The sequence below is a fragment of the Lupinus angustifolius genome, chromosome LG12, assembly GCF_001865875.1.
Source record: "Lupinus angustifolius cultivar Tanjil chromosome LG12, LupAngTanjil_v1.0, whole genome shotgun sequence".
In the NCBI taxonomy this organism is placed as follows: Eukaryota; Viridiplantae; Streptophyta; class Magnoliopsida; order Fabales; family Fabaceae; genus Lupinus; species Lupinus angustifolius.
Genome location: NC_032020.1, coordinates 12,874,057 through 12,886,558, shown reverse-complemented (window position 1 = coordinate 12,886,558; position 12,502 = coordinate 12,874,057). Strand labels below are relative to the sequence as shown.

Genomic DNA, 12,502 nt, shown 5'->3' with positions numbered 1-12,502 from the left:
ATTAAATATTCATATGCAAGATTTCTTTTCGTGCAAGGTTAATGTAACTTCTTTATCTCTTTAGGCTTGACTGTTGATGGCTTTTGTCCCGTCCGGTTATAAAAAAATATATATCAAGGAAAACATAAGATGATATCAATGTCATCTTCCCATTTAGCTTTGTTTATTGGAAAACTTATTTTTCTATCAAACATTCATTGAAAAAGGCATGCAATGAGTTATCAATATGTACATGATGTCATCAGATGTTTTGAAGTTGACCATGGGAAATTAAAAATAAACATTTAAAAGAAGAAAACAAAATCAAAAGAAAAATATGCCTCATTCACCATAAAATATTATTGGTAGTAATAGGTTAGATATATGAAAATGAGATTGAGGATCTCATTCTATTTGCTACATGGAACAGAGATTACCTATTTCATTCCTGAACTGTAAATGTCACTTAATTAATTTTTTTTGTAAAAACATAAATTATAATTTTCTATTATTTGAAAAATGATAATTAACTAGAGACAAAGAGATACAATGATTTTGGGACATAAAATGTTTCTTGTCATATGACAACTCCATTTATCCTCCCCAGGGTTAATCTAATCGCTATCTTTGTAGTACCAGATTTCAAACTCCATGCGTGTGTAGTGAGATTGTATCTCATAAACTTCAAATTAATATCAATCTTTCAACTCAAACAATCACATTTTAACATGACCAAACTCACAGAGCTACTAGGCATAATAAAGGACAAGGCATCTCAAAGCAAAGCAGTGTTACTCTCCAAACGCGCCACTCTTTCCCTCTTACGCGCCACCAGCCACGACTCCTTCACTCCTCCAACCCACAAGCACATCTCCACCCTCCTCTCCTCCGGAGAAGGCTCACGTGTCACTGCCTCTGCCGTCGTGGAAGTCCTCATGAACCGGTTACAAGGCACCAACAACTCCGCCGTGGCACTCAAGTGCCTTATCGCTGTCCACCACATCATAAACCGTGGCAGCTTCATCCTCCAGGATCAGCTTTCAGTGTACCCTTCAACTGGCGGAAGAAACTACCTTAACCTCTCCAACTTTCGACACAATAGTGATTCTGTGTCGTGGGAACTCTCTTCGTGGGTACGATGGTTTGCCCAACATGTTGAACAGGTCCTTTGTACTTCTAGGATTCTTGGGTTTTTCCTCGGAAACTCTTCGCGTGATAGGGAAGAAGTAGTTTCGGGTTTGACGAACGCTGATTTGTTGACTCAGTTTGATTCTTTGGTAACACTGGTTGAATGGATTTGCAAAAGACCAGGTATGTTTGTGTTAAAACTTTTTTCTTTCCAGAATAATCTCTCACCTAATTACTTGAAACTAAACTTTTGATCGTGGCTAAGTGAGAATATCCCTTTGAATGGCATTTAATTCCTACACGTTACCGTGTGAACTCAATGGCTGAGTTTATGAGGATTATTATTGAGCCAGTTTCATGGATCTGATAAAAGAGAATATATGATAGTTTGTCATACTGCTGATGTTGTTACATATAGTTTGATTAGGGGAGAGGATATGGTAAAGTTCAATCCTATGAAGTTGGCATAATGTTTTTTCTATCTTATTGGAAGCTGAGTGAGGAATTAATAGGATAAAATAGTGTAATTTTCCTCTGATACTCCCGTCCTAGAGATTGCATCAATATCATCCATCATTTATATCAAATATGTAATATTGGAATGTTGTTAAATGATGTTGAATCAAAAATAGAAACAAAAAATAATGAATTTTTTATTTTTTAATTGGATATAATAAGTTTTTATACTAGTGAGATAAGATTTGAGATATGATTTATTATAAAGAGTTGGATAGGTTTGATTTGTTTAAAAATAGATATAATACATACACAATACATATTTTGTCCATATTGTCTGATTTCTAAATTAGCTTGAAGCAGTAGACGCAAAAAAAAAAGCTTAGTATCTATGGAATCTTATGGTACGACATGGGAGGCATATTTTTGTACCAGCCAAATTAGTGTATAATGTATGTCCTACCGCTTGAATTATTCACTCATCTCCCTTACATCAAACCCAAATCTTGTTCCGATCAACACAAATTAAATCAGCACTATTTATCAAATTAGTTATCTTGATTTTACTAATCACAATTCAAGAATGGTAAAATTTAAAAGTTATATTGAGAAATAATCTTATTAAATAAAATAAGTCTATATATATATACCATTATAAACCTTTTTCCAACCCATTGCCCTAAAAATAATAATTTACAAATTAAAATTATTTTAATGAGTAATTGTATTTAGATATATTTTTGGGTTTCGTAGAGACTAATCATTCCCAAATCTTATATATTATTGAAATAAGTTTTCTAAACATATTTGTTTCATAATATTAAAGTCCTCACATTATATTTGAAGAATTTAGTCATCTATTAACTTTATTTGAGTTTGTTAGTATTATAATAGGATTTAATATGTATATATTGACATTGCAAGTGTTTTTATATTGTCAGCAACTCATCCACAATTGATTGATTAATGGTGGATGATATGCTGACAGTGTAAAAAATTTATTACTATCCGTACACATATTTTAAACTCATTATAATGTCAAAGTAAATGTGATAAAGAATGACATGGAATTAAAAAATGGGATCACATGTCCCACTTTTTTATATCTTATTATGTCCCAACTCAATTGAAATTTAATTGGTTTGGTAGATGGAGATAAGATTTTTTAACTATGGATCCTCCTTATGAATAAAATACCTTACTATTCTCCTTAGTTTAAATTGAATGCACACCATAGAATAAAACTTACTCCCTCTATTTCATTTTATTTCAACCATCTAAATAGTGGACGTACAGTTTTTATTAATTTTGATAATAATAAAATTTAACCATGCTGCAGATCCTTCATCTATGAAGGGGAACAAGTTGGTGGATGAGATTGTGAATTTAGTGCATGAAGATTGGATTGTGATTCAAAAAGAGGTGTCAATACAAGTAAGTGAGTTTAAAGAGAGATTGAATTTCTTGAAGTTTGGAGAAGCAGTGGAACTAGTTTGTTGCTTAAAGAGGTTGGAGGAGTGCAAAGAGAGGATGATGATGTTGGAAATGACACAAGGACAGAGGTTGTGGGATTTAGTGAGAGAAGTGAAGGACAAAACTGGGACTGGGGTGTATAAGGAAAAGGGCAAGGTGCACAAGGAGATGAGAAAAGAGAGAGTGAGTGAGTCTGATAGGTTTTGTAGCCGAGTTTTGATTTCTGCTGATTCATTTCACTTTCCTTCAGGAAGGTTATTGTGATTTTGTAACATTCAACAAAACTCCCTTTTTCTTGTTATTTTCCTTTTGCATATATTGGTATATATAGTTTGAACTTTGAATATAGTGTACACTTTTTATTAACCTCCTCATTATTCATTTCACTCAAATTCGAAGAGACTCTAGCTTAAAAAAATGTCATAAATATGTTCAGTTTATTTCCTATTTCAACATAAATCATGAATGTACGAGTTTAACTCATAAACATGTTCAGCCAATTTCCCATTTCCCTCCCACTTTGAAGGCCTTCTTGGACGCATGTAAACCATTTTGGTGATTTTTATTTTATCATATATATTACTTTTTAACTGTTTCTTGGAGCATGATATTTAAAACTGAAATAATGTATCTATGAATATTTACGAGCTATCTACTAATAAAAAATAAAAAAGAATAACAGAGGTGTGGGGAACCTCACATTATGAATGGTAGGTTGATGGTCCGCGGATCAGCCTGCAAACTGATATAAATTGCAATTAATATTTCAGCACCACATGGCTCATGTTACCAATCAGAAGACCTAACGTTACCAATAATAATAATAATAATTCATTGGTGGAAGTTCATCCCAATTTCCAGCCATAACATGCAACTTGTGTAAGATCGGATTCCTTTAACTTATCTAGATCATTCAATGAAATTGTGACGTTTACTAAAAAAAAATTGGATAAAAGATTTATGTTCATTTTTAACTCGATGTCAAATTTTTATTGGAATGAAATAAAGTTAGAAACATACTTTTGAGACACGTAATCTTCATTCATCTTCATCTCTAGTATTTTTAAGATTCTTATGGTTTTGACACCTAATTTCATCACTAAAACTGAACTCAAAATCTGTAGATCTTTTTTCTTAAATAAGATTACTATAATATCACAATCTATCTATCTATCACCTATTTAACAAAAAAAGTCTCTCATGACATGTTAATCTCTCAAGTCCCTCATGACATGTGTTAATCTCTCAAGTCCTTTGTGACATGTGTAAATCTCTCAATCAAAACTTTATTTATCCTCTCATCTTATCTCTTCCTTTACAGTTTGACTCTCCCTTAAAGCATATCTACAGGTTATTGTTATGTCTTTGTGTCCCTATCCTACTAAAATCTTCAATTTTATTCTCCTTTGTACAATAAATGAATTTGATTATTTTTTCTCACATGATATTTGTTAAAATATTTTTTCCTGCGTGGTTATTTTTCTAAAGCAGGAAATATGAATTGGTCATATTCTTACTCATTAATATTTTTAAATGTATTAATTGAGTAATATTAATTGGTAGTTACACTTTAGAAACCGAAATTATTAGGCATGATTGTCTTTGAATGTATTTTACTCTATTATCTAAAAACTAAATAATTGTCCTCCACAATTAATTTTGTTATTTAATTTTTTATTGTATTTTTGGATTGAATTTCTTTGTAATAGGATGTAATAATCAAAATATTAAAGCAATTTCATTTGATTATGATAATTAAATGATTTGATTTATATTTTGATTAAATTATTTATGATTCACTAATTTTAAACAATGCTCATTATGGATATAAATTTGCATAATTGTAAATATAAATTTGCCAAATATATTTATATTTAATTCCATTTATATTCTATTTTGTAATCTTCAATTTTATTCTCCTTCGCACAACAAATGAATTTGATTATTTTTTTCTCACGTGATATTTGTTAAAATATTTTTTCCTATGTGGTTATTTTTCTAAAGCAAGAAATATGAATTGGTCATTTCTTTGTTTCAGCAATTTGCAGAAGAGAAACCTCACATCCTAGAATACAACGATTAGAGGTTACATTCATTATCTGAGTGTAGAAGAATAGTTCTTTAATTTTATTATGTGTTTGTCATTTTTCATTCGAATTTATTTTTTCACTATCTGAATATGTTAACCTTATATTAATAAAAATAATCTTTAATTTTTTTTATTCTCATCATAAATAATTTGACATGTTTAATTATTGAACATGTATATTTTATCCAATTAATCATAGTAAATGTGATCATCATATCAGTCATAACCTATGAAGCACAGCTACAGATACATGTATCGGATACGATACGTATCCGATACGTCGACACGCATTTTTTCTAAAATGTAGGATACGATACGTTCAGGGATACGCATATAAATTAATAAAAAATACATAAAATATGATAAAATTATAAGTGTAAATCAAAATATTCTCTCTTGCCCTCTTTCTTCTCTTCTCTGTTAAGAAATAAAGGTAAGCTCTTTATTTATCTTCTCTATTAATACTCACACATCCTCTTTTCTTTATAAACATACTAAGCGAAAAGAAACTAAGAAGTAAGAAAGGTAAGCCTTTTTTGTTTGCTCTTCACAACATACCTATGGCGGTAGAGGCAGTAACACTAAGCACCGGCCGACGACGTTATGGATCGGAAAATACCAGCTATTCGAGGGTCAATGTAGTGTGATAGTATGTTGGTATGATGTGACCTTTAAATAAGTGAGTGTTTATTAAAAACAAATCTATCTTATCATAAAAATGAATCTATATGTCCTATATTTTATTGAAAACGAATTTATATATTCTATTTTTTTTAAAACGAATCTGATACGTGTCTTGATATTTATTTTTATTTTTTTATTTTTTTTATTTTTGGATACTCTATGGACACGTATCCTTTGCGAATCTGAGCGTATCCGTGTCGGATACGTGTCTGACACCGACACACGAGGGTATTTGGCGAATCCGTGCTTCATAGGTCATAACCATTGAAGACAATTTAATTTCATTTATATTATACTCTACAACTAATAAATTTGTGGAATATTAATATTTAATTCTATTTATATTCTATTTTGTTTGAATTTATGGATCATTTACAAAAATGTAATATAAATTTGCATAATTATCACTATTAAATTTGTGGAATATTATTTGAGTAATATTTACTCATTAATGTCTTTGAATGTATTAATTGAGTAATATTAATTGGTAGTTACACTTTAGAAACCAAAATTATTAGGCATGATTATCTTTGAATGTATTTTGCTCTGTTATCTCAAAACTAAATAATTGTCTTCCCCAATTAATTTTTTTATTTGATTTTTTTATTGTATTTTTGGATTGAATTTATTTTTAATCGGATCTAATAATCAAAATATTAAAGTAATTTCATTTAATTATGATAATTAATTGACTTGATTTATATTTTGATTAAATTACTTATGATTCGCTAATTTTAAGCAGTACTCAGTGTGGATATAAATTTGCATAATTGTAAATAGAAATTTGCAAAATATATATTTAATTCTATTTATATTCTATTTTGATTGAATTTATGGATCAATTAAAAAAATTGAATTTATGGATCATTTACAAAATTTGAATTTATGGATCAATTTATATTTATATGTAATTTGTCTTGATTCATTGAATTTCATAACATGCGTGATTAATTGAGCATATTACATGGTTACTTTAACATTGGAAATTTAATACATATTTATAATTATATTGGTAAAGAAATAATTAAATAATAATGTCATGAAGAAACATAAAAGTTCAAAAGAGTTTAGTCAGTCACAAAAATGATATTATACATAATTAATCAATTTTTAGTTACACTAGATAACGTTTTTTGATTGAATTGCTATTTAATCTTTAATAGGATATGACAATCAAAATATCAAAGCAATTTGATTTGATTATGATAATCAATTGATTTGATTTATATTTTGATTAAATTATTTATAATTCCCTAATTTTAAGCAATTTTCGTTATGGATATAAATTTGCCGAATCGTAAATAATAAATTTTCGGAATATTAATATTTAATTCAATTTATATTCTATTTTTTGTTTGAATTTATGGATAAGTTACAAAAGTAAAATATAAATTTGCAGTATTATAATTAATAAATTTGTGGAATATTAGTTGAGTAATATCTACTCATTAATATTTTACATCATTTCCAATAATTTGTTTATATTTGGATTCATTAATCAATAATTTTTCTAATTCATTGAATTTTATAGCGTGCATGATTAATTTAGCATATTACACAATTATTTAACATTAAAAAATTAATGCACAATATAATTATATTGATAGATAAATAATTAAATAATTATATTTTTAATGTCATAAAGAAATATAAAAACTCAAATTTTATGGATCAATTACAAAAATGACATTATACACAATTAATCAATTAAGTTAAACGATCAAATATAATAAGATGATGATAGAACACATTAATTATATAATGTATTTGATTTATTGAGCGCATTACACAATTACTTTAACATTGCAATCTTAATATACATTTACAATTCTATTGATAAAGAAATAGTTAAATAATTCTATTTTAATGTCTTAAAGAAATAGAATAGTTCAAATTTTCAGGAAGTTATTATAGATAGTTAATTAATTAAATTAAATTTTCATATATATTAATTAATTTGATACTCATCAAATAAATAATTATATATTATGATTCATATATTGAGGATAAATCACAATATATTATTGACCATTATAGGACAATAACAGTACAAAATTTTAAATTTGTTTTTCCTTAATCAATATTTTTATCTTTATTTCGTTTCATTGTAGTATTTTTCAAATTTTCATCTTATTTTTTAGTTGAATTGATTTTGACAATTTTATTTTTACAAACTGTTGAAAAATCTATTCACACGGGTTTACTTTAATGCATAAGGGTGAAATTATAAAATTAAAAAAGATGAGGATAACTATTTAAAAATAAAAGGAATATGGTTACCTATGCAATATTAAGATATAATGTTATTTTAGCAATATTAAAATAGCAATAATATGAATCATAACATATTTTTTGTAGTTATTTTTAAGTTAAATAATAGTAATGTGTATTTTTATAGTAAACTTATTTTAGAATCAAATAATAATGAAATTATAAATTTATTGATGATTTTTTAATTAATATGATACTAATAACTATATCATGTTATGTATGCCTAAAAAGCAATGTTGGGAAAGTCGAGTCATATGTTAAACCGGAAGAGGTCCCGTATTAAGTTTAACCGGTTTAAATAGTTAAATCGTATGTTTTGACTGTGTAATTTTATACATAATTAATATTTTTTATCTAGAAAAATATAATTATGTGTAAATATAAAGTTTTATATAATTAATAATTATGTTGAATTAACATATCTTCGTATTTTTTAAATGATTTTCCGGTTTACTTCACAAGTTAATGCGATTGAACCAAGTTTAACACAATTAGACCAGAATTTCCCCGATTCAAAGTGGTTCAACCTTCGTTTGGTTAAGACCGTAAATCAAAGTCGTTTTTATGTCCGGTCAGCGGTCAGATCAGTCGAACGGTCAAGTCCAGTCCGGTTTTCATAACATTGATAAAAAGAGAAGCGAACCGACTCTCTTGAAGTTTACTCTCAACCATCAATATCTAAAAAACTAATCAATTACTTTGATGTTGGACAATTGTAGCCATCAGGAACAGCTAAATTAAACCATTATCATATTAAGGAGAATAAGTCACCTTCCAAGCTTCCACTAACTAGGTAACAACAAAGTCATTCTATCTTAGTCTATTAAATAAATACGTAAAATTATTCAATAATATTTGCAACTAAAATGGAATTTGTGAAGAAAGAAAACAAGTAAAAGACGTAGGCTCAAGATATTGGTTTTTTAAAGAACTATTGTAATAATTTTAAGATCATATAAAAATTTCAGGCATAATAAATTCCTTTTAATTATTGTTAAAAAGATCTTAATGCATAATGATATATTACAAAATAAGTTTGTTCATACAAATAACTTCTTTCAAGTACTTTCTCACATTCTTAGCACTTTCACCGACAAAGTTAATTGACTCATATAAACCTACCCCACCCATATGAAATATCACATAGAAGTCTTGAAATTTAATGATGTTGTACTTTAATAGTGTAAATCACATAGAAGTACATCTCCAATCCAAAATACAATAACTAATTTGCCATCATGATTTACAAATTCATGGTAAATTTTGTTGTTATGTATATCGTAAACTTTGTTTGTGTATTCATTTATGTTCCTTAAATTTTGTTGTTTTTCACATTGTTAGTTATTGGGAACTTTCGCACTAATCTCTTTATGTAATGAATTGCAATCAACTATGTAGAAACAAAGATTTTGAACTGAAGTTTAATTTATTGAGATTCAACATAAAAAATATTAGTTATGTCGTTAATATTTATTACTTTAAATTATTCCTTCACATTTATTTTTTGTTTTTATATTATAATTATTTTAACTTACATTACTATTTGTTGTTTCAACTCATACAAGATCTACAACTTTAATATTTATATTGTATTATTAAGCTAATATATGTTTATGTTTAACTAACAAGTTGAGTTTTTTTACTTAATTATAATTTTAAATATATTTTTCAACACTAATACGAAATGGTCCGTGCAAATGCACGGATATACTGCTAGTTTCTTAAATAAAATATTTAAAATTTAAATATGTGATGTGTCACAAAATGGTGAAAAATAATTATGGTAAGACTCGATAGAGCCTTAAAAAACTAACCACTTCACTTAAAAGTTAAAACTCATAAGTACATTGCTTATAAGACTTAAGACTTAAAATAAGATTCTACCTAACAAAGAGATGAGAATATCATAAATTGTACCAAGAATAAGGATAATATTTTTCTGCTTTAGGTCCCAATCAACTCAATGCACTAAAGATTTATGATTAGTAAAAAAAATAATTGAATTTTTAAAATGGATAATTAAAATTGTTTTTCTATTTACTTACGAAGTTTTGGCACAAGACTCCTTTATTTCTTGCCTAATGAAACCAGGCTAAGTACTATCTTCCATCCAACTTCACTACACATTTGTTAGCATAAAACTAAGGGTTTACTCGGCTTCTATGATAGCTTATGACCCAACTCCGAAGGTTTCCTTGTAAGTTGAATTTTGAAGGAGAATATAAATAAAATTTATGAGTCATGTAATATACTTATGAGATTAATTTGAAATATTTATTTTTCTTTTTATGTTACTGGAACATGTCTGCATTGGATTCATACTTGTGATTTAGTAGAAGAGAGCTTCATTTATTTGTTTGGATATGAGATGATATTCACTTATTCCAATAGTAATTTTAAAAAACTTATTCCATATATTAGCTATAAATTTTAGAGAAATCAAATGGTTTAAATTAGTAAGTAGATATAAATCATTAAATTTTTCTATAATTAGTGACTAGATGTGTAATAATTTTTTAAAACTTACTTCTTGGAGTAAGTGGATATTCTATCATATAATATACTATTTTTCGGTCGGTCATCCACTTACTTAGCCCATTGCATAATGTATGAAAGCCATCAATAGCCCCATTTATTTGTTAGGTATATAATATAACATATACAACTACTATTTTTCGGATAGTGATCCACTTACTTAGCCCGTTATTGCATAATATATGAAAGCCCATTCATAGGCCCATCTCCATCCAGAGAACTAATGCTGTAAACATTGATGGCTCCACGAACAAATATAATTTCATGTGCATCTTCTTTTACGTTTTGATAAATAGGTATAAGCATGCCTCTATAATCATTTCAAACTAAATAATGTTGTTTTGATAAATAAGTATAAGCATGGAGAAAATCATTATTGAGTGCGGAGAGAAAATGGACAAGCCTCTTTAATAAAGGGCAATTTTAAAAAAAAACTGCATCTAATTGATAAGAGATTTAATTGTTGTACCTCCCTACCAACCAGGTTCAATTCCATAAACAGATTCAGCAACTGAACAAGTGTTTTGATAACACCACGTTTAAGGGTGAAAGGGAGAATATGAAAATACTTGAGCCATAAAATAAACTTATTCTGTCTCCTCCTTGCTCCAAAATTCAATTCGTAAAAATAGATATATTAATTTTGAGTGGTGGAATTATTGCCTAACATAATCAATAAATATATGTTTACTGATGATGACAACCTCTAGGGGATGTTTTTAATCATAAGATCATTTAATAGCTTGAGGACTAAGGTTTCTAGGTTTAGGATTCGGTTAGTATATAATTTTAGGGTATTTGGTTGTTATTTGATTCGGATGTGTGGGGTCAATAGGCTAGACTATGTGTTTGGTTGGGTATGTGATTTAAGGGCTCGGTTGGATTATGGGTATAGGGTTTTAGGTGGGTAATTTGGCTTGGTTTTTGAGGGATGTGCAGGGAACGTGTTTAGAGTTTTTTTGGTAGGTTAGCCTAATAGGTAGTAACTTAGGGCTGTTTTGATATGAATATATGAGTAGGGTGAGGTGAAGGTTGGATGGGTATGATGAGCGATGATGGGAAAGAATGGAAAGGGAAAGTGCCATAAGCATGGAAGCTTGATAAGCTATAAGGTTAGCCACAAGCAAGAAGCTTGATAAGAACTTGTTAATGGTGGTCACGACCAACCTAGGGGTTTTAGGAGAAGTGCTCTCAACTAAAACAACTCAATTTAATCAAAATTCAACTTAACTTTATTAATGACAATTCAATTACATAAATAGGCAATCTGAATGTCTTCAGCTGAAATAAAAGACTAAGTCATAATTAACTTGCAAAATGGAAAATCCTAATTAAAACTTAAGCTAAAAATAGATATGAAATAATAATGTAACTCCTAATTAAATCATGTAAATGGTTGAGTTGTGGTGGCTTGCTCCTATTTTTAAGGGATTTGAATCTGATCCAATTTTAGTTGATAGGAAATGGATTATCTCCTCAACAAACCATATTGAAGATATCTTCCCATTTTTAGCTTTGATTTATCCCTTTTGGCTAACGGTTGATAGCTTTCCCTTGAATTTCTCCAACAGTGTTGCTTGAAGATAGATTAGATTTGATCAATTTGAAATAGGCAAATCTTTTCCCAACCGTGTGGATTGGATTGATTCCAATCCGATTTAGGCATAGATATTTCACTAAATCTCCTTCCTCTAAGCCTCGCCATTCTATCATTTTAGTCGTGACTAGTTATTCCTGAACCTAGGTGAACTACTTGGTCATGAATCTGAATCATGTTATATGTGAATCCCAACCCACATTACATAAAATAAATACTAACATTTTTGACATCAAATAAACTAAACTCCTAAGATTATATGAGAATGCAATCTCATTTATTTGATTCAA

General features: G+C 28.3%; 1 protein-coding gene across 1 annotated transcript; it reads left to right on the top strand.

Annotated features, from left to right (window-relative positions):
• Positions 685–3,362, top strand: LOC109361622 (putative clathrin assembly protein At4g40080). Its single transcript, XM_019607132.1, has 2 exons — positions 685–1,290; positions 2,903–3,362. The coding sequence occupies exons 1-2, from the start codon at positions 708–710 to the stop codon at positions 3,298–3,300; spliced, it is 981 nt and encodes a 326-aa protein (XP_019462677.1). The 5' UTR covers positions 685–707; the 3' UTR covers positions 3,301–3,362.